General features: G+C 43.6%; 1 protein-coding gene and 2 non-coding genes across 3 annotated transcripts; all 3 read right to left on the bottom strand.

Moving 5' to 3' along the window:
- Positions 1–500: 500 nt before the first annotated feature.
- LOC106383857 lies at positions 501–1400 on the bottom strand. Its single transcript, XM_013823911.1, has one exon. The coding sequence runs from the start codon at positions 1398–1400 to the stop codon at positions 501–503; it is 900 nt and encodes a 299-aa protein (XP_013679365.1).
- A 15463-nt stretch (positions 1401–16863) lies between these two features.
- Positions 16864–16969, bottom strand: LOC125588148. The gene has a single exon (XR_007324542.1). It is a non-coding gene; the product is annotated as a small nucleolar RNA R71 (small nucleolar RNA).
- A 10037-nt stretch (positions 16970–27006) lies between these two features.
- Positions 27007–27110, bottom strand: LOC125588180. Its single transcript, XR_007324574.1, has one exon. It is a non-coding gene; the product is annotated as a small nucleolar RNA R71 (small nucleolar RNA).
- Between the last annotated feature and the right edge of the window lie 822 nt (positions 27111–27932).

Genomic DNA, 27932 nt, shown 5'->3' with positions numbered 1-27932 from the left:
CTAGATCTTGGTACGACATCTGGAAGATAATGTTGCTCGAGCTGCCGTTATCTACTAGAATTCTCTTCACCATGCAGTTTGCTACGGTGAGAGAGATAACTAGAGCATCATGGTGGGGAGCAAGGATCTTCTCTTGCTCCTTAGCTGTAAAGCTTATCTCGTTGGTGCCTAGAAGTAGACGCTTTGGTTGGGTCGTTTCCAGGCCATGCTTAGCGTTTCGGGTTCTCTTCTTTGCGGCTGTGTGGCTTACTCCGCTCACTTCTGAGCCTCCGGATATGACATGGATCACCCGATCTTGGCGAGGTGGTGGGGCTGGTGATGCTCCTTTGGATTTCCCTGCTGTCTCTTTGCTGAGGGTGGGCCTTGGCTTTCTCTGAGAGAAATTCTCGGAGATGCCCCTTTTGGAGTAGTTCGTTGACCTCGATCCTCAGGGCGATGCAATCTTCGGTTATGTGGCCATGATCGCGATGGAAGCCGCACCAGAGTTCCGGGTTCCGGAACTAGTCAGGTGCTTTCATCTTTGGTGGCCACTTGACCTGTTGGCCCATCTGTCTCAGTGCGTTGACTAGCTCTGGTGTTGATATTGAGAGATGGGAGATATCGGGCCATGTAGATACCGACATTCCTTCTTCCTTCTCTTGCGGCCGGTACTGGAACCTGCCTCTGTTTCTACTACCAGAGTCCTTGGATCCTTTTTGGGAGGATATTTCCTCTCGGTCTCCTCGATCTGATCGGGCTGACCTTTGGTCCTGCTTTGGTTGAGCCTTGGCATGGTTAGCAACATCTTCCTCCCACTTCACCTGCACCCAGGCTCGCGACAACACATCTTCCATGGTCTTGCAAGGGTACATGGTCAACTCTTTGTATAGCCCCCCATATGGAAGTAAACCTCTATTGATGGCAGAGATCGCGCTAGGGATGCTGCATTCGGGGACCGCCACTTTCTCCTGGTTGAAGCGGGCTATGTAGTCTCGCAGGGGTTCCACTCGAGGCTGGAGAATCTCGTAGAGACGATCTGAAGTCTTCTCCAGGCTTCTACTACTTGTGAATTGCTCCACAAATTTGTCGCTCAGGCCTGCGAAGGAAGATATAGACATGGTAGGGAGATTGATGTACCATTTCAAGGCAGACCCGATCAGAGTGGAACCAAACCCTTTGCACATTGTAGCTTCGCGGGACTCCTTAGGGAGTGCAACCGCCAACATCCTTTGCTTGTACTGCACGATGTGATTGTCGGGGTCGCCAGTACCGTCATACACCTTGATGCTGGGGAAGGAGAACTTTCTAGGCATCTCAGCTGAGGTGATTTCCTCCACGAAGGGGGTATCGGCGTAGGAATTTGGGTTGCTCCTCTGGATTCGGAGAGCTACTCCCGGTAGGCGTTCTACCATGGACTGCATGGCGTCGAACTCTTAGAGAATATCTGCTCCAGGTAGGCGGTTATGGAGGACTTTGTTGCTGCAGTCCTCCCAGGTGCTTCTTTCTCGGGTTCCAGCTCGGGATTGCTCTCTTCCAGGTCATGAATTTGGGGATTCTTGGTCCCTTCCCGAGTTGCCCCAACTACCCCAGGTGTAGGAGGCATGTCGGTGGTACCTCCTCCGGTATTGGGCGTGTTCAGATTTCCCATAGGTCGGACCCCGGTGTTGAAACGGCACTTCTTGTTGCCTCCGGTACTGGGCATGTGGAGGGCTTGGTTCTGGTCCCGGAAGACAGTGTTTGCCGACTGAAGCTGGCTTAGCTTCTTGGCGCTTTGATCCAGCTGTTTGGAGTGTTCGTCAAGTTTCTCCTTCAGACCTTGAACTTCTGAAGAGAGGTCTGGGTTTTCTCTGGTAATCTCCCAAGCTCAATGCATGTCGGTGATTTGGCCTTGCAGGCCGTCTATTTGCTTTTGAAGCTCAGCTGTAGTTTTAGCAGCTTCAGCTGGTTCGCCGTGCTCATCCACCGCCACCATCACGTTGTGAGATTACTGATATCACTCAAATTATCCTAAGGAGTGACTTTACTCTCTCAAATAAGAGGTTCAATCGTAGTACTTAGGGATCGAATCCACAAGGAGCTAGGGAACCAATTAGATCTAATAGTTTACGATTTTTCCATGGGTTCCCGTGAGGCCTTTCTCGGAAAGGGTCGTTGGGAAACTGAGCCGGTGTACCCTCCCATTCCTTGGAATCGTACGCAGCTTCTGTCACATTCCAGAAAACGTGGATTTTCGATTACCCCTCGAGGGGTAGAGGGCTGATGAACCTCCCGAAGGCTTTTTTACTATGTACGAGGAGCATCTGATGCGTGCTCGCCTATGGTTTCCCATTCCATCGGTTATAGTAGAGTTTCTGAACCGTTTGGAAGTTTCGATAAGTCAGATTTCTCCCCGTGGTATAATGCACCTTGTCGGGTTGCTAGTCTTGGGATACGAGCGAGGCATAGAGCTTACTGCTGAATATCTCGAAGCTTTCCTTGCCCTGTCTCGTGTTGGGACCGATCGTCTGTACGGTTTTAGACTGCGTACTTTTATGGAAGTCCTGAAACGATTCTCTCAAGCCGATCGTGGAAGGAAGAGTTACTTTTTTTACGTTAGATTGGATCAAGCCTCGGTTGTCGTGGAGTGCCTTCCCTCATTTAGGCGACTGTGGGGGGTAGGAGGTAACGTGTTAAATGATCACTCGTTGTTTTCTTACCACCCGTTTTTTATTTTATGTCTGACCTTTGTCTATTTTGTAGTGCACAACCCCGTTCCTCCTTTTCCGGAAGATCTGTGCGTTGTCCGAAACCTGCTCCGTGGTGGCCCGTTGTTTTGGGGGTTACTTCTCTCCCGAGAGGGTCCGTGCTGCGGTCGAGACTTATCGATCTCGTTTCAGCTTGTCGATTGATGACGACATGGGGGTGTTTTTTGAAGTTACCTCCTTGCATGCTGTCTTTGCCACTGGGCAGAGCAGTGGTCAAAGGCTGCCCGACGCTGAGGATGATGCAGAACCGACCGTTGAGGATCCCGTCTTTGGTGGGTGAGAAGGTAGCGATTGGATGGACTGATCCTTTGTGTCGATGGTTGAGTTGGATTATCGTTTATCTGTTTTCGGCCGAGTGTGGCCTTTTATATTTGGATTTCGTTTAGGCCTAGATGGTCGTATTTGTATTTACCGGGACTGGCCGTTGGTGGCTTTGAATCCCTTACCGCTTTACGCGGTTTTATATATATGATGAATGTTTAATTTGGAATTTTCCTGAGTAGGTTAGAAGTAAATATGAGTTGTCGTCTCATATTTAATTCCGATGAGACATTCAATCTGTTGGTTTGTTCGTGATTTTCGTAGAAAATTACTTATCTTTACGATTTTTGGGAACATTGAGATGTGAACGGAGAGACATGGTTTAGGATCTCGTATCTTTTAGATATCATGTCTTGAGATGTTTAAGACCAGAGCGTTGGGTTTAGGGCAAGACCTAGGTTTACTTTCGGTTAAGCTTTGTGCGGTGACTAGCCAGCGATCGTTTTTCCTGTTGCGATTTCTTCCTGACTCGTACCGATTTAAAGTCCGCGATAGGTTCTCGGCTTATATGACTTGTACGGTACGAATCGAGCATCTTCTCAGAGGCAATTTTTAAGCCGACTAGGAGTGCTAAACCAAAATTTCGGATTTTTGTTGTAGCGCGCTTTCGTCCTTGTGTTGGACGTTTTGAAGATCAAAAGAGTGATCGAATTGCGTCTGTTTAAGACGGCTGGCGTGTTCATCGGGGCCAATCGACGAACTGGGTGTAAGGTTTTGGTGATCCTGTTCGGACAATTTGTTCGTATTATCTTTGAATTTTTACTTTGCGACGTCTCGCAGTTGTTTCGAGGATTATACGTGTATCTTTGAGTGTTTGAAAGATGATAATTTTACGATTTTGGGCCGGATGAGGCCGCAGGCAAGAGTCTTAATGTTTCCAAGAGTGTCCGGAAAGTTTTTGCGCGTAACTGAAGCGTAGACGTTTTTTTGATAAAAAGGGACTGACATAGATTGTAGTAAAAGTTTTTGAAGTTTCTAAAAATTCGATTACAACAATGAAGATTTTTCTAGGTGGGAGTATACGAGTATACGCACCCACTCCCCCCCCCTTTTTAGAGAGGGGGATAGCTGAACTCGTCTTTTGACGAGCTGCCTACGTACCCCTTTCGAGGATCAAGCCATCTCGTAGTTCTGTTTCATGCCGCGAGCGTTTTTACTCGGCGGTAGACGTCGTGCTGTCCGCCTTGACCGTGTTGATCGTGGGTGGGTCAACGCTATTTTCCGGATGTTCCGGTTGAGTTGTTGCGTCGGCTTAGAACTCGTGTTGAGTTTCGACGTCCGATGCGTTTGCGTCGGCAGACGATTTTAATTCGTCTTTCCTTGGGGCATTTTTGGCCGAAGATCGATCCATCTTCGTGCGTTTGCGATTTGCAGTTGCAGAAGTCGTTATTTGCCTTAATTTGTGCTCTGCGAGGAAGCATAACCGCGACTGTTTTTGGCATCCCCAGATAGCCGCGACTCCTCTTGGGGTCGGAAATTTGAGACCCAAGTGGTAGGTTGATGGAACTGCTTGCATGGCATTGAGCCATGGAGTTCCCATGATCACGTTGTAGATAGCGGGATGATCGACTACCGCGAACTTGATGATTTTCGTGATCTCCTTGGCCATGACTGGCAATTGGATTAATCCAAGAGTCATCGATACTTCGCCTGAAAAACCCGTGAGCGGTTTTGGCGTCGGAATTACTTCTCCGAGTTCGATGCTCATCCGCTTGAGAGTGTCACGGAAGATTACGTTGGGCGTGCTTCCCGTGTCGACGAGTACCCTTCCGACTTCTAAGTCTCGTATGACGAGATCTATGACGAGCGGATTGCAGTGAGGTTGATCGATGCCGCCGGCTTCCTCCTTTGTGAAGGTGACCGAGCAATTTTGGTCATCTCGGGGAGGAGACCATGTAGGCCAATTTGCACTTGATTCTGCCTTCCGTTGGTAAGCCTTGATGGCCGAGACAGTATCGCTGCAGTATTGTGATCCTCTGATGATTATGTTAAGTGTGCGACGATTGTTATCATTGCCCTTGTCGTCCGGCCTCCTACCGCGTTTATCCCCAGGCTGGTTTCGTTGAGGGTATTTCTCAGCGGGCGGATTTCTGTCCGTCTTTGGAGGGCGATCAGAGTCGAGGATGAGATCCTTGACGCTGGTTACTTCCGAGAGCTCTCCAGCGAGTATCTTCGCGGCCAGCCTTGCTCCCAAGACTTTGCAGTTGGTCGTGGAGTGTCCTCGGGACTGGTGGAACTCGCAGAAGGTGTTTTCGTCATACCCTTGATTGCGGGTCCACGTGTTACCCGTGGTTCGGCCTTGATCCGAATTGAACGCATAATTATGCGCCCCTTGGAGATCTTCCCCCTCGTGATGGACGTACTTGTCGTTACGTGAGTTTTTCTTTCTCGCTTTTGGATCCACGTCCTTCGAGGAAGGTCTTGCCGCCTTATGTTTTTGCGATAAGACTTTAGTTTCTTCCTCGACTATGATGTAGTCCGTTCCTTTGTGGAGGGCGTCCTGGATCGTTCCCGGTTTGTCGAGGGTTATCCACTTTCTGAATTTCGACTTGTACCAGAGCGTCTTTCTCAGCGCGTCAATGGCCACTTTGTCGCTTATCCCGCTGACCCTAGACATTATCAGCTTGAACCGGCTGATAAACTCGCGGGGGGGGGGGGGGTTTGTCTTCCCTCTGGGAGAGACTCCAGAGATCGACATCGGAAGTTTCTCTGTCTATGAACACAGAGTATTGTTAGAGAAATTCCGATCCGAGCTGCCGGAAACTACCGATAGTGTTGCGATGAAGGCGTGCGAACCATTCGAGCGCCGCTCCTTCCAGATTTTCGACGAACAGGCGGCAGTAGCCGGCATCTTTTTTGCCGTCATTCAGTCTCGCTCTTCCCATCGCGATATGGAAAGCCTGAAGGTGGCTTTTGGATCGGCCGTACCATCGTACTTCGGAACTTTGATTTTTTCCGGATCGGATACCCTCATGTCTGAAATGCGACTGGTAAAAGGGGTTACCCGAGCTCCTTCCAGCAGTCGATCGATTTCGGGGGTAGCGCTAGTAGCATGATGGATTTGAGACATTACGGCCCTCACTTCTGCCGCAGTCTTGGTGATGTTGTCGCGAAGATCGCGGATATCCGATGTCTCGTCAGTAGATTTCCGAGCCTGTCGGCATTTACTGCGAGTGAACTCGGTTTGCCTTTCAGCCAGCTCCTCTTGTTCGTTCCAATAGGCGATTTCCTCTTCTTCCGTCATTGGTTTTTCGAACGAGGAGCTTTCCCGAGCAGATCGGCTTCTGGTCCTTCTTGGATGTCTTTCGACGTCCTCGTCGGTGTCGTTGGAGACATCGCTAGGATCCAGGTCAATGCGTTCGGCTTCGTTGTCCTCCGAATCCTTTGCAGGGGGCGGAGGACTTTCAGGGTTCCCCTTTTCGATGGGAGATTTCTCGCTAGGGTTTTGACCCGAAGGTCGTTCCCGCGAGACTCCAGATCTGTCGAGTGGGATAGTGAAGTCGAGCCTCTTCCCGCGGATTTTGGTGGTTCCGCGGGGACAGATTGCTCAAGTCCTTGCCGTTAAGGTTTCAACCTGTTTGGTCAAGGTACTCACGAGCTTATCCTTTTCTTCCGACCTTTTCTCATAGGTGGCGAACATCTTTTTAAACTCCTCGAGCACCGCGGCGTTGGCTGGGGCGTCGGCCGCGGATACGTCCGCTGCTGGAGTGTGGAGATCGGTGCCGCTGCCTCCGTTAAGAGGAGTCTTTACGTTATCTGCGTCGTTAGTTGACATGTCTGATTGAGCGTGATGTGGCTTTTGCGGGTTAGATTGATCCGTACCCCCCTCCTTCTAGCGCCAAACTGTGGGAACCAAAATTTGCACTGTCGATTTCCGTTTAAATAAGGAAACTAAAAAACCCTAATTTCCCAGAGGACCCGGATATCTGCTAATTACCACACGTCAAGCAATCAGAACACGAGAATAACAACGATAAAAATACGAAATCGAAAAGAGAGCAAAGAAGATCTTATTCCGAATCTGCGTATGAGCATTTACAACAAGGTATAAGCCTGGGCTCGAGAGCTGTCGGCGAGATTCCTAGTTCTAGCAACCCTAAGACGGCTAAACCTAATTGAACCGCAGCTCGAAATAACAAAAACGAAAAATTGCCTAAATTGCTCTAAGTGCTAAGTTTGCTCTGAAAAATCCTCTTTCACGCTCCTCGCCTAGGACTCCTTATATACTAGCTCCAAGGTCGGTTTACGCTTTTACTCTTCTGCCCTTGAGCCATCATAGCATAAAATGGAGATATTCCATTTTTTCCGATCTTCGTGATTATCCTTAAAACTTCCGTATTTATCCGCGGAAACTTGACATTTATCTTTCCTTGTGGACCTAGCGTAAACCGTGCTGTGGTTTACGGGCTTTTGGTTAAGAAATCGTAGGATGGTCCTCGAGTCGTGTTTTAGGTCCCTTTGGGCCGTCTTCCGACTCGAAGCGTTTATTACGATTTCTTTCGATAAGGAACGAACTTTCCGCGGTATTAATACGCAAAATTTGATCGATGATTTAGAATAGCAGAAATCATAGACTTAGCTCGCTACGGTCTTCGGGAGATAGCATTTGAAGGTTTGACGAGAATGCATGGACTGGTGTCGTCTTGACGTTTCAGAAGAGCTCGGTCGCTACGCAGCGACCGAACTATGGCTTGAGCTCGGTCGCTACGTAGTGACCGAGCGGGACGGATGCTCGATCGCTATGTAGCGCCCGATCTTAGCTCGGGCTCGGTCGCTGCGTAGCGACCGAGCCTTGGCTCGAGCTCGGTCGCTTCGTAGCGACCGGGCGGGACGGGCGCTCGGTCGCTACGTAGCGACCGAGCTTTGGCTTGGACTTGGTTGCTACGTAGCGACCGGATAGCGTGCATGCGCGGTAGTTTCGCAATGATCGAGCTCGAGTTGTCCATTTTAAGCTTTGAAGGATACTTCTTCTTAAAAACTTCATACTGGTTATTTTTTTACGAAAATTATAGGTTTTCTTTTTACAATCTTTTTCGGAAATACGATTTCCGAGGATTTTCGGGTTTTAATTCTATCGTGACCGTTTTGACCCCAACAAGCGCCATCGATCGATATTGGATCACTCGAGGATAAATCACGAAATTAGAAGATTTCATTTCCATAGAGTTTATTAATTGCAACCTAAGCCCTTAGCCGCCTGTGAGGCTATATGTACTACGGTTTTGTATCATTTTAGAGGCAGACTGGCCTAAAGACCTAGTTTGGAGAAGAAGCATTTGGGCTACAATTAGAAGAACTTAGGAATGGAGAGATAGATCTGAGTCTGCATAACAGAGAAGATCTTGAACTCCTTCATTTCTATTACTCTTACTTTCTGTGTTCAATATTTCATTTGAGTTTTTTTCAAACCATCATGATTTTGTCTCTCATGAATATGTCTGAGTAAACCCAATTGTTAGATTTAGGTTTCGCATAAAGGTTGAAAATATGTGCTGCTAATAAGACTGTTAAAAAGGTGTTTTGATAGTTCTTTCATGCTTGTTGAGCTTAATGCTAAAATTAGGATTGATCACCCTAATTTTAGATCTTAGGATTAATTGTGATAACCAACTGGTACCCTCAATATCTGAAATAGCCAGCGTGATCTAACTGACTAGATAACAACGAGAGTTGGTCTAGAAGGTTAGAGAACAGCTTCAAACCCTCTCGCAAAGCTTGCTAGAAGAACCATCGATAGACGTGACTATCGTTGTGTCGGTCGATTGTTTGAAAGGTGTATCGAACGATGTGCATCAAGTCACATCGATCAACTCTGTCTCGAGATCAAAAGATGACAGTTGAGATCCGAGATCTGGTAAAGAAAACATATCTTGTTTACCATTGTTTGAGTTCAAAAACCGTCAAACCCTTTAGTCTAAACTAAGTTGCATGCCTTTCATACCTGAGAAATTGCCTAAGTCTAGCTGTTTTCCCATCCTTAAAACAACTTCAACTTAAACCGCCGAACAATTGCCTTGTTCGACTCATCATTTACTGCTTTTAAACTAATAAACCTCTTGGTCTATATTTATTTCTAATCCCTTAGGTCTGTTGAGTAATCCTAGAGTCCTTGTGGATTCGATCCCTAAGTACTACATATGAACCTCTTATTTGAGAGATTAATTCACTCTTTAGGGTAATTTGAGTGATATCAAATTTGGCGCCGTTGCCGGGGATTCTTTCTTATTAGCATTAGATTTAATTTAGAATTTAGTATAGACATGTTACGAAAAACTTGCTAAGTTTTCTTTCTTTCCCTGTCTACGCAGACACTAAGAATGGAGAACATAGAACTAGACTGAGCATCGAGCGACAGAGATGTAATGTTATCGAGCGACGTGGAAACCGAAGAATCGACTAACATGGAGCTCCCGACATCGATCGACACCGCCCAGCCGGAACCAGGTAAGTCTTCTCTTACCGAGCTTATTAATGAGGAAGTAGTAGGTCAATTGAGCAATGAGACTAGCCAAACTAAACAGGGGACTGAAATCCCTGTTAAAATAAATCCCACCTTGATAAAAGGTGAAGAGATAAGATTTTCTTTGCATGACTACCTAGACCCTGGTAGAACCTATTCCAATAGGTCCACTATTAAATTACCAAGATATGTACCAATAAATCTAAGTTCAACGCAGATTACTACTGTATGGTTCATCGAAACCCATTATGTGGATCTCTCTCTGAGCACCCAAAAGATCACATGCGAATTTTTAGGAACATAAGGTTTCCGCCGCTGGTATAGAGGTAGATAGAGCTAAAATGGAGGTGATGACCGGTCTACCAGCACCCAAAAATTTAAAAGACGTGCGAATTTTTCACGGACATGCAGGATTTTATAGGTGGTTTATACAAGACCTTAGCAAAATTTCTAGACCTTTAAATAACCTCTTGTGCAAGGAAGTAAAGTTCGACTTTACCCAGAATGCATGAAATCTTTCGAAGATTTTAAAAAATCCCTTATAACTAACTTTTACCTGCATATCAAGATACTTGTTTGAAAATCCTTGCATCATGTGATCGATACTCCCTAGGTAAAGCCTGCACTTTTATTTATGCTAGAAATGAGGTTGGTCAAGGGGAATGTCAGATAAGATTTGCTAAGTTGTTGGCTAGATAAATTTGGTTGCTAAGCTATGATATTGCATAATGTGCTTTTGTGATTAGGACATTTTAGATCTGGATTGCAATATTGTAGAGGTGATGACTTCTATGTTTTAAATCTATGAGTCCCTGCAGTTTTCAAACCTCTTTCAAAGAGACTGTCTGTTTGTTTTGCTTGAGAACAAGCAAAAGAATAAGTCTGGGGGAGATGATATAACATGGATTTCGTCCATTTTTAATCATGGTATATAAGTGTTTTAAGATCTATTTATTATGTTTTAGAGTCTTTTCAAAGCAATTACAGGTTCAGTTACTTGATAGAAGGAAATGGTGATTTTGGGATGCTTTTGGGACGCTTGGGAGTACTTTTACGGGTAGAAAATCGATCGATGCTTGAAGAGCAATATCGATCGACCAGAGCCAATTAAAATCGATCGACAGCCGTTGAGCGCCACCGATCAATATTGGATCACTCGAGGATTAATCACGAAATTAGAATATTTCATTTCCATAAATTTTATTAATTGCAACCTATGCCCTTAGCCGCCGATGATGCTATATGTACTAGGGTTTTGTATCATTTTAGAGGCAGACTGGCCTAAAGACCTAGTTTGGAGAAGAAGCATTTGGGATACCATTAGAAGAGCTTAGGAATAGAGAGAAAGATCTGAGTCTGCATAACAGAGAAGATCTTGAACTCCTTTATTTCTATTACTCTTACTTTCTGTGTTCAATATTTCATTTGAGATTTATTCAAACTATCATGATTTTGTCTCTCATGAATATGTCTGAGTAAACCCAATTGTTAGATTTAGGTTTCTCATAAAGGTTGAAAATATGTGCTGCTAATAAGACTGTTAAAAAGGTGTTTTGATAGTTCTTTCATGCTTGTTGAGCTTAATGCTAAAATTAGGATTGATCACCCTAATTTTAGATCTTAGGATTAATTGTGATAACCAACTGGTACCCTCAATATCTGAAATAGCCAGCGTGATCTAACTGACTAGATAACAACGAGAGTTGGTCTAGAAGGTTAGAGAACAGCTTCAAACCCGCTCGCAAAGCTTGCTAGAAGAACCATCGATAAACGCGACTATCGTTGTGTCGGTCGATTGTTTGAAAGGTGTATCGAACGATGAGCATCAAGTCACATCGATCGACTCTTTCTCGAGATCAAAAGACGACAGTTGAGATCCAAGATCTAGTAAAGAAAACCTATCTGGGTTACCATTGTTTGAGTTCAAAAACTGTCAAACCCTTTATTCTAAACTAAGTTGCATGCCTTTCATACTTGAGAAATTGCCTAAGTCTAGCTATTTTCCCATCCTTAAAAAAACTTCAACTTAAACCGCCGAACAATTGCCTTGTTCGACTCATTATTTACTGCTTTTAAACAAATAAACCTCTTAGTCTATCTTTATTTCAAATCCCTTAGATCTATTGATTAATCCTAGAGTTCTTGTGGATTCGATCCCTAAAAACTACATCTAAACCTCTTATTTGAGAGAGTAATTCACTCTTTAAGATAATTTGAGTGATATCACAAGGCAATGAGAGAGGAGGCGAATTCTTGCTAGAGAGCTCTAGGGTTTTCTTTAGAAGAAAAGTTTATGCTTATTCAAAGTCTCTGGTTTGGTTATGTTGCTGATCATGTCCTGAATATCAGGTTCACTTAAGTCGGTTCAAGCTCTGGTTGAATGTCCTCATCATTCCCTCCTTCTTCAAAAGGTTTTGACCTCAAAACTGGTTCATCTACAAAACAAGGAGATAGATCAGTAACATTGAAAGTTGAAGACACTTTCAACTCACCTAGTAAGTCAAGGCGGTAGGCATTGTTGTTGATCCTCTCAATAACTTGGAATGGACCGTCTCCTCTTGGCTTTAGCTTGGAACTCCTCTAGTTAGGAAACCTTTATTGTCTCATATGCAACCAAACCCACTCCCCTGGTTCAAATACAACATCTTTGAGGCCCTTTTTGGCATGTTTAGTGTACTGCTCAGTTCTCTTCTCTAGATTCTCTTTCACCTTCTGGTGGAGTTCCTTAACATAAGCAGCTTTAGCCTCTCTGGTTAAACTGATGGCTTCAGCTGGAGGTAGGGGTTTAAGATCTAAAGGGGTCTTTGGATTAAAGCCATAAGCAGGTTCAAAAGGTGACATCTTAGTAGCTGAGTGTTGAGCTTGGTTGTATGCAAATTTTATGAAGGGAATGCACTCCACCTAGTTCTTCATATTCTTTCGAATGGTAGATCTAAGCAGCGTGGAGAGTGTACGATTGACAACTTCAGTCTGGCCATCTGTTTAGGGATGACAAGTAGTGGAGAATAGAAGCTTTGTTCCCAACTTCTTCCATAATGTCCTCCAAAAGTGGCTGAGGAACTTGGTGTCTCGGTCAGATACAATGGTCCTTGGTACCCGATGTAAGCGCACGATTTCTTTAAAGAACAGATCAGCTGTCTTGGATGCATCATTTACCTTGGCACAAGGTATGAAGTGTGACATCTGGGAGAATCTGTCCACCACAACAAAGATTGAATCCTTGTGCTGAATCTTTGGTAAGCCTAGTACAAAATCCATGGAGATGTCCACCCAAGGAGCTGTAGGAATCGGCAGTGGCATGTAAAGACCATGAGGTTGCACTCTAGACTTATCTTTCTTGCAAGTTACACATCTGGCACAATGAGATTCAACTGCCTTCTTAAGATGCGTCCAATAGAAGTGTTCCCTGTCCACGGCGAGTGTCTTATCTACTCCAAAGTGACCCATAAGTCCTCCTCCATGAGCTTCTCTAGTGAGTAAGTCTCTTAAAGAACACTGAGGAATGCACAATTCTTTCCTTGTGGTCCTCTGGTACAGCTTGAGTAGATAACTGCAAGATCCGGGTCTTCCTCTTACAATTCTTTGATGAATTTAAATCTCATCACCTTTGCTTCCATGGTTGCTATCAGAGCATACCTCCTTGAGAGTTCATCTGCTAAAATGTTCTCCTTGCCCTTCTTATACTTGATGATGTATGAAAATGTCTCAATAAACTCTAACTAGCGTGCATGTCTCCTCTTGAGATTGGTTTGCCCTCTTAGATGCTTGAGAGTCTCATGGTCAGTGTGCACCACAAACTCTTTTGACAGCAAGTAGTGTTGCCATGTTTTAAAGTTCTCACCAAGGCATACAGCTCTTTATCATAAGTAGGGGTAGTTAAGAGCGGCTCCACCTAGCTTCTCACTGAAATAGGCCATGGGTTTTCCTACTTGAATCAACACAGCTCCTATCCAATCCCTGATGCATCACATTCTACTTCAATGGTCTGGTTGAAGTCAGGTAGGACCAGTACTGGTGCATGGGTCAAGCGATCCTTCAAGGTCTGAAAGGCATCCTGCTAAGCCTTCTCCCAAATAAACCCAATACTTTTCTTCACCACAGCAGTAAGGGGTGCAGCTATGCTACTGAAATTCTTAACAAACCGCCTGTAGAAGCTAGCTAGACCAAGCTAGCTAGACCATGAAAACTTCTTACTTGACTGATGTTTGTTGGTTCTGGCCATTCTTGAATTGCTTTAACCTTCTTCTCATCAACCTGTAATTCCTGTGAACTCACAACAAAACCTAGGAAAACAAGTTTATCAGTGCAGAATGTGAACTTCTTGAGGTTCGCATAAAGCCCTTATTGCCGAAGTGTCTCTAGAACTTGCTTAAGATGTGTCACATGATCAAGTACACTAGTACTGTAAATGAGGATATCATCAAAATAAACCACAACAAATTTACTGATGTATGGCCTAAGCATGTGGTTCATGAGGCGCATGAAAGTACAAGGAGCATTGGAGACTCCAAATGGCATCACCAGCCATTCATAAAGACCTTGCTTTATTTTGAAGGCTGTCTTCCACTCATCTCCTTCTTTCATCCTTACCTGATGGTACCCACTCTTAAGATCGATCTTGAAGAATATAGTGGCTCCACTCAACTCATCTAACATGTCATCAAGCCGCGGGATAGGGTGCCTGTACTTGATGGTGATGTTGTTGATGGCTCGGCAGTCTACACACATTCTCCATGTCCCATCTTTCTTTGGTACAAGTAAGATTGGTACATCACATGGACTGAGGCTCTCCCTCGCGTATCCTTTGTCCAGTAGGTCCTGAACTTGTCTCTCCAATTCTTTGGTATCTTCCGAGTTCACCCTATAAGCTGGTTTGTTTGGCAAGCAGCTCCTGGTATGAAGTCTATTTGGTGCTCAATGCCTCAAAGTGGGGGTAAACCGTGTGGAATCTCTTCTGGGAACACATCTTTGAACCTGTCAAGAAGCTTGGTAATCTCTGGGTGAAGAGTTAACTCATCAGAACCTGCACTCAAAAGTTCCTTAAAGATCATTAGTAGCATTGTGTGTTTGTTAGCAGCAGCCTTTCTTACACAGCTAGGCCGGATAAGAAAGTTAGATTTAACAGACTTCTCTTTCTCTTTAACCATTTGCAGATGAATTTTGATAAACCTTGGATTTGACCCATTTTTATCCATGGTATATTATTATTTTACTATATATATATATCTATGTTTTCTACTCTTCTAGGTATGTTTTCAGGTTCAGGTGCATTTCGGAGTAAAGCTATGACTTTGGAGCATTTTAGAGCATAAAGGACCTTTCACCCGAGCTGACCACTTAGAGGTCGATGAGAGGAAGAATAATCGATCGATGCGCATCAGTGCTGACGATCGATATCAGAAAATGCCTCGACATATGAAGATTAATATCGATCGATGTACACAAGTACCGTCGATCGATGTCGAGACACCAGACGCGACATTTTGGATTCAGCAGACTTAAAAACCAAGGTCAAGCCTAATTACCAAAATGCCCTGACGAGTTTTTAACCTAGTAGAATATATACTGTCTAAGTGTTTGACGGCAGAGAGAGCTTTTCTTTTCTAGACCTAGTTTTGTTACAAGTTTCATTTGTAGAGAAGATCACTTGTGATTGGAACTCCTTGTTTCATTTTCTTATCATCTATTCTATGAGTTTCTATTTATCTATTGATATGAATTGCTTTGCTATGTCTGAGTAGTTCAACTGTTAGATCCAGGGTTCAGATAGGTTTGTGGGATTAGCCCCAAACTATAGATCTGCCTTGTTGTGATATTCATGATAGATTTGTATTCATTGCTTGTTTTAGCCTAGCTAACTAGAACTTGATCATAGGATTGCATATTCAAGCACCCTTGTTATCCCATCCTGACATCTATCTATCATATTAGGATTGCTAGAGAGGGCTAACCGCCAATTTAGAATCTTAGTAGAGCATTTTCATACTCGCACATAGGCATGGCTAGAACCCGTCGATCGATGTCTTCAACTGACAATCGATCGATGTTGGCAAAGGTGTATCGGTCGACGTCTTAATAGACTATCGATCGACACTCTCTTGTGTCTGCATTTAACCGGTGAGACACAAGATCTAGTCTGTTAACCAGTGGTACATGCGACAGCTGATCACTGAGTTAAGCGAATGAGCTCTAATATATCATGCATGCAACAGTTAGGCATCTATAGAAATTATAATCTCCAACACCTGAATAGTGGCCCTGCATCTAATATCATTCTCAACCTAAGTTACATTTATCATTTACTCGCTAGTTACTATTGCTATTTCATTTAAAACATTACAACCTTTAGAATTAATAAACACTAGATTTAATTGTTCCCTAGCTCCTTGTGGATTCGATCCCTAAGTACTACATCTGAACCTCTTTTGATGAGAGTAACACTCCTTAGGGTAATTTGAGTGGTATCAAATTTGGCGCCGTTGCCGGGGAGCTTTGATCGCCATTAGATTTAGTTTTATTAATTCTTATTCTTTTCTTTACCCCCTTTTTCTAATAATTTTTATTTTTCTTGTCTTTTCAGGTGCATGCCCAGGGATACCAGAAGCAACAAGGAGAAAGACTTGCTGTTCTCAGACGATCCTGCTCATTTGGAACGCACCATCCGTAGAGGTCAACGTTCCACATCGCTCGACGCAACCACTTCGTCGTCGATCGATACGCACAACCAACCGTCGACCGACACCAGACCGTCATCGTCTATCGATCCAAATCGTTCGACAACGATCGATACTACACCGCGTACGTCGATCGATACCGTGTCGTAAAAAATGGTAAACATTATTATTCTAACTCAGGATGAGAACGGAAACCTGTATGACCAGGCCGGTCATCTGCGTAATATAACATGTCAGAAAATAGATGCTCAGGGAACTGTAATCCCTGATGCTGATGCTACAGGAGCTGCTCAACCTGTAGATGAGGACGCTCGATCGAAACCACTGGCCGACTACAATCGCCCAGATGAGTACTATTCCAACAGATCAGCGATTCGACTTCCGGAGATCCAGAAGCAGAATTTCGAGCTGAAGCCTCAATACTACACTCTCGTGTCGCAGATACCCTACTCTGGGTTACCGCACGAGCATCCTATGGACCATTTGGAACGGTTCGAGGATCTAATCGCTGCCATTCGGATGGAAGGAGTCCCCGAAGATTACCTGCTGTGCAAGCTCTTCAGATACACGCTGAATGGAGAAGCGATGCACTGGCTTAGGCAGCAACCCACAGGATCTTTAACATCCTGGAGCGACATCAAGAATGCTTTCTTACGAAACTTCTTCGATGAGGCGCGCGCTGAAGAACTTCGGAACAAAATTTCCACATTCTCGCAGAAGGCTGGAGAGTCCTTCAAAGATGCGTGGATTAGATTTAGGTTTTTCCAGCGAGACTGTCCACACCACGGATTTAATGAAGTGCAGCTGCTAAGCACTTTCTTCTGAGGTCTCGCCTTACAGTATCAAATGGCTCTTGATACGGCGAGTGAAGGAAACTTCACTACTCGGAATCCGTTGGAAGCTGTGAGACTTATCGAAAACCTTGCTAACAGCAGCAGCACCAAAAACACTGACTCTGAACGGAAGAAGTCTGTAGCCTCTATCGGGAAGGAACAGATGGACGAAGTAAGAGCTAAGTTAGATGTGGTGCACGTGCTTCTTAGGAAGCAAGTCTGTTCAACTGAAGGAGAAGTAGCAGATACAGAAGGAGAAGAAGATGTGAACTACATCAGAGGTACCAGATTCCAAAAAATTGGAAACCAGGGCGGAAACAAAAACTTCTTTGGAAATGGCCAAAGAAGTAACCAAAGTTCACAATTTCAAAAACCCTTCAACAACAGCAAGAGCTACTCGAACTCTTACTATCGAAATCCACCACCCCAGACTCAGGAAAGCAAGAACGAAGAAATGTTTGATCGAGTACTGTTGGGACAACAACAAATCACCGTGGATTTCAACGGTTAGATAGACTCTGCCTACAACAATCTGAACACCAAAATCGAGACCTTAGGGACTCAGGTGAGAAAACTTGAAAATCAACTAATTCAGACGGGCGAGACACTATTAAGAGGCAAGAAGCTTTCGCTAGAGAGGCAGGAGCCGACAAAGGGAAACACCACGTAAATGCCATCATAGATGATGAATTCTGGCAAGTGGTGAGAAATGAAAACCTTGAGGAAGGAGATTTCGACATCGAAAGCTCCATGAGTCTCGGCGGACCCCAATGGTGTCGACCGATGTCGATGAACTCGCATCGATCGACATACCATGATGAAGAACGATGGACGGATTACTCCAGTCATCGATCGACGTCGTCTGCCAAATTGACTGAATGCAATGCGGTTCGAATTCTAACTCATGAAGAATTCGCAGCTAAGCGTCCTCACCCACCCTCCCCTTTCTATGAAAAAATCGATCGATCGGTTAACCCAACCATCGATCGACAGAGTGAGTCCGACGTCGATCGTCACAACACACCTCCCATCGATCGACAGGCACCTCTGAACTACCGAGTGCGGTTACCCTCAATCGATAATGATTACATCAATGCACTCAGACCACCACCTAAACCATTAGCAAACCCACCCGAACCAAAACCCAACCCTTTAAATAGTTCAACAGAATCTGTTCAAGAAGAACAAGAATCTGAAGGGAGAAGGTTAAGGAAAAGAAAGGAGAAGATTCCTAAAAACCTTAAGAGGGAAGCTAACGATAAGGAGATGGATGGTTTCACTAAACGAGTCCTCAGAATCCCAATCGAAAAACCTTTTGATGAAGCTTACTTCACACACCGGTTGTGGATGTTCTTCAGAGAAACAAAGGTAACTGAGGAGGACATTAGGAGAATGTTTCATCAAGTCAGAGGAAAGATGAAACACATGATCACATTGACGAAGAAGAGTGATCCTGGGAAGTTCGCAATACCATGCGTAGTCAAGGGTGTTGAATTTCCCCATTCAATGTGTGACACAGGAGCATCGGTTAGTATCCTCCCTAGGATCATGGCAGACCAGCTTGGTTTGACCATCGAACCCTCAACAGAATCCTTCACCTTCGTGGATCTTTCAGAGAAACGATCAGGAGGCATCATAAGAGATCTGGAGGTACTGATTGGTAATGCCCTTGTCCCTGTAGATTTTCATGTCTTAGACATCGAGCTTAACTGGAACTCTTCACTTCTGCTTGGAAGATCTTTCCTAGCTACACTAGGAGCTGTATGTGACATGAACAAAAACAAATTGTGTCTAACGCTCATAGACCCAAACATCCACTACGATCCCATCCGACCTAAGAGAAAGGTAATTAATTCTGTGGATTATGGGAAAGAACTTGGCTTCATTGGCGCATGCCATTGTGGAGCAGAGTATGAATCGGAGTACGAAACAGAGTACTCGGAATCGATCGACACCCCAACCTTTCCATCGATCGACTCCAATGTGTCAACGGTGACCGATGACCGCAACAACGCGGAGAGGACATGATGATTATTCCATAGGCAGTTGGGCAGACAATGGTTTCCATTAAAGTTTTGCAGTTGACACTGTAATTACTTCACCTCATGAGGAACATACCGAGGAATACGATGAGGATTACTGGAAAGAACATGCAATAGAAATGTCTTTGCAGGATGAAAGACTTGAAAAACATAAGTTCACCAACACGTTTCCAACATCGTTCGACGCTGTGCACCCAACATCGGTCGATTCCCACCCTCGTCCAACAAAACAACCGCTCACATCGATCGACAGACCAAAAGGAACATCGATCGATATTCGCGCCGCAGCGAATATTCAAGAGCAGGAGAATATTCCCTCCCTAACTAGGTTTATAGATACCTATATAAATCGCTTTGCACCTCCGAAACCACCTACACACATCAGAGCAAACACACAAGCAAATAAGATGAACACTCTTCCTTCTACATCAACAGAAAAATACATGAAGAGCAATCATCTCAAGAACACAAGTTCTGCAGAAATTACTCTGCCATCGATCGATGTAACTGTATCTACATCGATCGATACTACTCTAAACCCTAATCTCTCTATTACAAAAATGAATAATTATGCAAACATTGATTACGGTTTTCTAACACCTGATGAATTTGGTATTTTCAGGGACCCAGATGGCAACGCACGTGCAATGGATGGAAGGATTTTACAAGTGTCCAGAGAGGACATAGCAGACATCCTTCAAGTAGCCAATGGACCTGACAACCTGTTCTCACAGTAACGTGGCACTCCAGACGTCATTCTAACAGATCCTAACAACCACGCAGGAGTCGTCACAACAGAGATAACCCCCAGATCTATCACGCCAACCAAAATGGCAAGCATCGATCGACGGTACAACGGAGACATCGATCGACAGGGTAACACCAACGTCGATCGATATGGATGAACCGACGTCGATCGATAGACGGTATGAATGTGGGAGCCGCGCTTTTGACATGTATGGAGCCAGAAAGTTCACTTGGGAACAAAGGGACGAATATGGAGTCTACAGAGATGAGCGTGGACACGCACGAAGCGCAGCTGGTGAGATGATACCTGTCACAAAGGACAACATCAGGAAAATACTGGAAAGAGCATCTCTTTTTGAGGAGAGCCACATCTGTCTTCCAAAACATGCCACTTCCTTCACACTCACAAGACTGGCACCAGAACTCTACACCAAAGAAGAAATCGATGAAATGGTGTTTGGTATTTGTGGAGCTCAGGAGAAACTGGGAGAGGAGCTCCAAATATTGGTGGATGACACACATCAGCCTTTGGATAGAGGCTACAATGAGCTTTTCAGATGTATGGCAGAAATGAGGACAGAAATTGAAAGTTTACGTCAGCAACTTGAGAAGGAAGCTACGACCTCAGCATCGATCGACGCACCACGTGCAACATCGATCGACGTCAGTCTTCCTACAGCTCAGATCCTTCCAGAACCGCGATGTTCAACACAACACAGGGATGAATGGGAAGTCTCATACATCGACACAAGGATAAACGACGTTTACTGCCCTCTCAACAACAACGTGGACTGGCTAAGCACTAAAATCGAGCTACTACAGCAAGATCTGGACACCATTCGCAAGAAGGACCACCAACATCCAGCCACATCGATCGACATGTGCACCTTCACATCGATCGACGCCGAGTCTATACCAATCGGCGAGCAGCTGATACACAAGACAGTAGAGTCAATGCAAAAGGAACTGACAGATCTTTCAGCATACGCCTATGACAACATAGGCTGGCACCAATTCAGCATTGACAACATTCAAGAAAGGCTACAGAACATCTCCAATGAACTTGGGAAGATGGATGACAAATGGACAAGAAATGATGAGGCCACAAGAAGTTTCATTGCCTCTTGATCCAGCATGCGCAGAGATGACGTGGATGCTTGGTTTCCAACAAGCAGCTGCTTCTCCACCCAATAGCCAATCACCACCACAGTCAAGCTAAATGACTATAACCAAGCGCTGAGTGAGAGGCAACCCACTATTAGGTATTTTACTTCGGTTTTATTAGCTAGCATTTGATTTCTTTCGTTTTATCTCTTTCAGATTTAGGAGAACCAAGTAGGAGGACTTGAATATCGACCGACGACGAGACGTCGACATCGTTCGACATAGGCAACCACACGGCGATCGATGTAACACTTACCCATCGATCGATATTTAATCCGGTCAGATGTATCTTACCTACTTGTTACATTTCGTACATCATACACTTTTCATCATAACTCCGGCTGAGTTACACTGGGACAGTGTAATTTAAGTCTGGGGGGAGATTTACTGATATAATTTATTTTATTCTTACGTAAAAAGGAATTTCAAAAAAATTATCCTTAGCTATCGTAAATAGGGACTATAATCTTATATTGATTTAAACAGGAATATCTAACCAATCTTTAGCACCATTTTAGATTTACTGATTGCAGATAGCACAAAGGGATGCTAAAGCGGATCAACCTATCAACTACACACTTGCCTTGAACCGTATGAAGTAGCCAAAGCTGATTTCCAACACTAAACCTGACATAACCGCTTGTCTTGGGGCTTGGTATACATGGGATCGGATTCCTCAGATAGGTCTGGAAGGTAACGCCTGGTTTAGATTATTTATCACATTTTCTCTCTCTAGATTTCGACCCTAGATTAGTTATAGAGTATATTAAAAAAAAAAAAAGATATATTGTTTAATTAGGATGAGTCTGAACAGGACTTGGTGGCTAAAACCATTAAGGCTTGATTCATAAAGACTCAAATAAAAGAGTTCGAAACAGGACTTGGAGGCGACAATCTTCAAGGCTCGCTTTCACAAAGAACTCTTGGATATAGGTCAAAAAGAAGTGAACATAACTTGGTGGCAACCACCATTAAGTTTTGATTCATGGAAGCCTGTTCAATCTTGGTCAGTGATCCTGCAATGGAAGCAGACTTTGACTCAAGAGAGAAATTTAGAGAGAGAGAAACTAGGTACTAACTTTTACCTGCAGCTCCAGATACCTGTCTGAAATCCTTTCATCCTGTGATCGATACTCCCAAGGTAAAGCTTTCACTTATTTATTTATGCTAAGAAATGAAATCAGTAGAGGGGATGTCAGACGTGAATTGATGAGTTGTGTTATGTTAGAAATGGTTGCTAAGCTAGGATATTGCATAGTGTGCTTTTGTGATTAGGACTTTTTAAATGTGGTTGCAAAATTGTTGAGGAAGGATTTCTATGTTTTTAAAATCTTAAGTTCCCAAATATTTTCAAACCTCTTTCAGAGAGACTGCCTGTATGTTTTGCTTGAGGACAAGCAAAAGGGTAAGTCTGGGGGAGTTGATATACATTGGATTTGACCCATTTTTATCCATGGTATATATTATTTTACTATATATATATCTATGTTTTCTACTCTTCTAGGTATGTTTTCAGGTTCAGGTGCATTTCGGAGTAAAGCTATGACTTTGGAGAATTTTGGAGCATAAAGGACATTTCACCCGAGCTGACCACTTAGAGGTCGACGAGAGGAAGAATAATCGATCGATGTACATCAGTGCTGACGATCGATATCAGGAAATGCCTCGACAGATGAAGATTAATATCGATCGATGTACACAAGTACCGTCGATCGATGTCGAGACACCAAACGTGACATTTTGGATTCAGCAGACTTAAAAACCAAGGCAAAGCCAAATTACCAAAATGCCCTGACGAGTTTTTAACCTAGTAGAATATATACTGCCTAAGTGTTTGACGGCAGACATAGCTTTTCTTTTCTAGACCTAGTTTTGTTACAAGTTTCATTTGGAGAGAAGATCACTTGTGATTGGAACTCCTTGTTTCATTTTCTTATCATCTATTCTATGCGTTTCTATTTATCTATTGATATGAATTGCTTTGCTATGTCTGAGTAGTTCAACTGTTAGATCCAGGGTTCAGATAGGTTTGTGGGATTAGCCCCAAACTATAGATCTGCCTAGTTGTGATATTCATGGTAGATTTGTATTCATTGCTTGTTTTAGCCTAGCTAACTAGAACTTGATCATCGGATTGCATATTCAAGCACCCTTGTTATCCCATCCTGACATCTATCTATCATATTAGGATTGCTAGAGAGGGCTAACCGCCAATTTAGAATCTTTGTAGAGCATTTTCATACTCGCGCATAGGCCTGGCTAGAACCCGTCGATCGATGTCCTCAACTGACAATCGATCGATGTTGGCAAAGGTGTATCGGTCGACTATCGATCGACACTCTCTTGTGTCTGCATCTAACCGGTGAGACACAAGATCTAGTCTGTTAACCAGTGGTACATGCGACAGCTGATCACTGAGTTAAGCGAATGAGCTCTAATATATCATGCATGCAACAGTTAGGCATCTATAGGAATTATAATCTCCAACACCTGAATAGTGGCCCTGCATCTAATATCATTCCCAACCTAAGTTACATTTATCATTTACTCGCTAGTTACTATTGCTATTTCATTTAAAACATTACAACCTTTAGAATTAATAAACACTAGATTTAATTGTTCCCTAGCTCCTTGTGGATTCGATCCCTAAGTATTACATCTGAACCTCTTTCGATGAGAGTAACACTCCTTAGGGTAATTTGAGTGGTATCAAATTTCATGGACTTGTGCTGGTGTGAGAGGTGCTAAGCTTATCTTACGCTTATCATGCATGAACGTATACATATTAGTTTTACCATCATGCTTAGTTTCTCTATCCCACTGCCATGGTCTTCCTAACAATACATGTCCAGCTTGCATAGGTACTACATCAGAAACTACCTTAGTCTGATACTTACCAATGCTAAATGTCACTTGTTCTTTAATTTTAAGGTCAACCTTATCATCTAGCCACCTTAGTCTTTTCGACTGAGTAGATCCACCTGTTAGATCCAGGGTTCAGATAGGTTTGTGGGATTAGCTCCAGACTATAGATCTTCCTTGTTGTGATAATCATGATAGATCTATACTTATTGCTTGTTCTAGAGTAATTAACTAGAATATTGATCATAGGATTGCATACACAAGCATCCTTGTTATCCCATCCTGACTTCTATCTATCATATTAGGATTGCTAGAGAGGGCTAACCGCCAATTTAGCATCCTAATAGGGCAAATCATCTCGCGCATAGGCCTGGTTAGAACCCGTCGATCGATGTCCTCAACTGACTATCGGTCCACGTAGGTAAAGGTGTATCTGTCGATATCCCAATAGGACCATCGGTCGACACTCTTTCGTGATCAAGATACTAACCGTTGAGACACGAGATCTAGCGAGTTAACCAGTGAAACATGCGACAGCTGATCACTGAGTTAAGCGGTTGAGCTCTAACATATCATGCATGCAACAAATAGGTACCTATAGGAATTATAATATCCAACACCTGAATAGAAACCCTAGATCTAGCAACCATCCTTCCATCGAACAACCCTTGCCAAACTGAACAATTGAATTGTTCAACTTGTTTAGTGCTTTGTTTATTTAATTGCTATTATACTGCTTTATAATCTATTAGCCTAGTTTATTATAAATTGTTTAGATCTAATTGGTTCCCTAGCCCCTTGTGGATTCGATCCCTAAGTATTATAACTCGACCTCTTTTGATGAGAGTAACACTCTTTAGGGTAATTTGAGTGGTATCAAATTTGGCGCCGTTGCCGGGGAGCTTTGATCGCTATTAGATCTTTTTAGTTAGATTTAGTTTAAGTTTTATTATTGTTCGAAAAAAAAAAACTCATAAAATTTTTTCTTTTATTTCAGGTACATACATATCAGTATGGTATATTACTATTTTACTATATATATATCTATGTTTTCTACTCTTCTAGGTACGTTTTCAGGTTCAGGTGCATTTCGGAGTCAAGCTATGACTTTGGAGCATTTTGGAGCATAAAGGACATTTCACCCGAGCTGACCACTTAGAGGTCGACGAGAGGAAGAATAATCGATTGATACGCATCAGTGCTGACGATCGATATCAGGAAATGCCTCGACAGATGAAGATCAATATCGATCAATGTACACATGTATCGTCGATCGATGTCGAGACACCAGACTCGACATTTTGGATTCAGCAGACTTAAAAACCAAGGCCAAGCCAAATTACCAAAATGCCCTGACGAGTTTTTAACCTAGTAGAATATATACTGCCTAAGTGTTTGACGGCAGGGAGAGCTTTTTCCTTTTTCTAGACCTAGTTTTGTTACAAGTTTCATTTGGGAGAGAAGATCACTTGTGATTGGAACTCCTTGTTTCATTTCCTTATCATATATTCTATGAGTTTCTATTTAACCATTGATATGAATTGCTTTGCTATGTCTGAGTAGTTCAACTGTTAGATCCAGGGTTCAGATAGGTTTGTGGGATTAGCCCCAAACTATAGATCTGCCTTGTTGTGATATTCATGATAGATTTGTACTCATTGCTTGTTTTAGCCTAGCTAACTAGAACATGATCATAGGATTGCATATTCAAGCACCCTTGTTATCCCATCCTGACATCTATCTATCATATTAGGATTGCTAGAGAGGGCTAACCGCCAATTTAGAATCTTAGTAGAGCATTTTCATACTCGCGCATAGGCCTGGCTAGAACCCATCGATCGATGTCCTCAACTGACAATCGATCGATGTTGACAAAAATGTATCGGTCGACGTCTTAATAGACTATCGATCGACACTCTTTTGTGTCTGCATCTAACCGGTGAGACACAAGATCTAGTCTGTTAACCAGTGGTACATGCGACAGCTGATCACTGAGTTAAGCGAATGAGCTCTAATATATCATGCATGCAACAGTTAGGCATCTATAGGAATTATAATTTCCAACACCTGAATAGTGGCCCTGCATCTAATATCATTTCCAACCTAAGTTACATTTATCATTTACTCGCTAGTAACTACTGCTATTTTATTTAAAACATTACAACCTCTAGAATTAATAAACACTAGATTTAATTGTTCCCTAGCTCTTTGTGGATTCGATCCCTAAGTACTACATCTGAACCTCTTTTGATGAGAGTAACACTCCTTAGGGTAATTTGAGTGGTATCAAATTTGGCGCCGTTGCCGGGGAGCTTTGATCGCCATTAGATTTAGTTTTATTAGTTGTTATTCTTGTCTTTACCCCCTTTTCTAATAATCTTTCTTTTTCTTGTCTTTTCAGGTGCATGCCCAGCGGTACCAGAAGCAATAAGGAGAAAGACTTGCTGTTCTCAGACGATCCTGCTCATTTGGAACGCACCATCCGTAGAGGTCAACGTTCCACATCGCTCGATGCAACCACTTCGTCGTCGATCGATACGCACAACCAACCGTCGACCGACACCAGACCGTCATCGTTGATCGATCCCAGTCGTCCGACAACGATCGATACTACACCGTGTACGTCGATCGATAACGTGTCGTCAAAAATGGTAAACATTATTATTCTAACTCAGGATGAGAACGGAAACCTGTATGACCAGGCCGGTCATCTGCGTAATGCAACAGGTCAGAAAATAGATGCTCAGGGAATTGTAATCCCTGATGCTGATGCTACAGGAGCTGCTCAACCTGTAGATGAGGAGGCTCAATCGAAACCACTGGCCGACTATAATTGCCTAGATGAGTACTATTCCAACAGATCAGCGATTCGACTTCCGGAGATCCAGAAGCAGAATTTCGAGCTGAAGCCTCAATACTACACTCTCGTGTCGCAGATACCCTACTCTGGGTTACCGAACGAGCATCCTATGGACCATTTAGAACGGTTCGAGGATCTAATCGCTGCCATTCGAATGGAAGGAGTCCCCAAAGATTACCTGCTGTGCAAGCTCTTCGGATACACGCTGAATGGAGAAGCGATGCACTGGCTTAGGCAGCAACCCACAAGATCTTTAACATCCTGGAGCGAAATCAAGAATGCTTTCTTACGAAACTTCTTCGATGAGGCGCACGCTGAAGAACTTCGGAACAAAATTTCCACATTCTCGCAGAAGGCTGGAGTTCTTCAAAGATGCGTGGATTAGATTTAGGTTTTTCCAGCGAGACTGTCCACACCACGAAGTTAATGAAGTGCAGCTGCTAAGCACTTTCTTTCGAGGTCTCGCCTTACAGTATCAAATGGCTCTTGATACGGCGAGTGAAGGAAACTTCACTACTCGGAATCCGTTGGAAGATGGGAGACTTATCGAAAACCTTGCTAACAGCTGCTCTGAACGGAAGAAGTCTGTAGCCTCTATCGGGAAGGAACATATGGACGAAGTAAGAGCTAAGTTAGATGTGGTGCACGAACTTCTTAGGAAGCAAGTATGTTCAGCTGAAAGAGAAGTAGCAGATACCGAAGGAGAAGAAGATGTGAACTACATCGGAGGTACCGGATTCCAAAAATTTGGAAACAGGGCGGAAACATAAACTTCTTTGGAAATGGCCAAAGAAGTAACCAAAGTTCACAATTTCAAAAACCCTTCAACAACAGAAAGAGCTACTCGAACTCTTACTATCAAAATCCACCACCCCAAACTCAGGAAAGCAAGATCGAAGAAATGCTTGATCGAGTACTGTTGGGACAACAACAAATCACCGTGGATTTCAACGGTAAGATAGACTCTGCCTACAACAATCTGAACACCAAAATTGAGACCTTAGGGACTCAGGTGAGAAAACTTGAAACCCAAGTAATTCAGACGGGCAAGACTATTAAGAGGCAAGAAGCTTTTGCTAGAGAAGCAGGAGCCGACAAAGGGAAACACCACGTAAATGCCATCATAGATGATGAATTCTGGCAAGTGGTGAGAAATGAAAACCTTGAGGAAGGAGATTTCAAAATCGAAAGCTCCATGAGTCTCGGCGGATTCCGATGGTGTCGACCGATGTCGATGAACTCGCAT

Source organism: Brassica napus, chromosome C5 (genome assembly GCF_020379485.1).
Source record: "Brassica napus cultivar Da-Ae chromosome C5, Da-Ae, whole genome shotgun sequence".
Lineage (NCBI taxonomy): Eukaryota > Viridiplantae > Streptophyta > Magnoliopsida > Brassicales > Brassicaceae > Brassica > Brassica napus.
Note: the sequence above shows the minus strand (reverse complement) of the source record. Positions and strands in the feature narration are given on the sequence as shown.

Bases quoted from the DNA above. Each gene is read 5' to 3' on its own strand.
- LOC106383857 (XM_013823911.1), bottom strand. From the start codon at position 1,400: ATGCAGTCCATGGTAGAACGCCTACCGGGAGTAGCTCTCCGAATCCAG.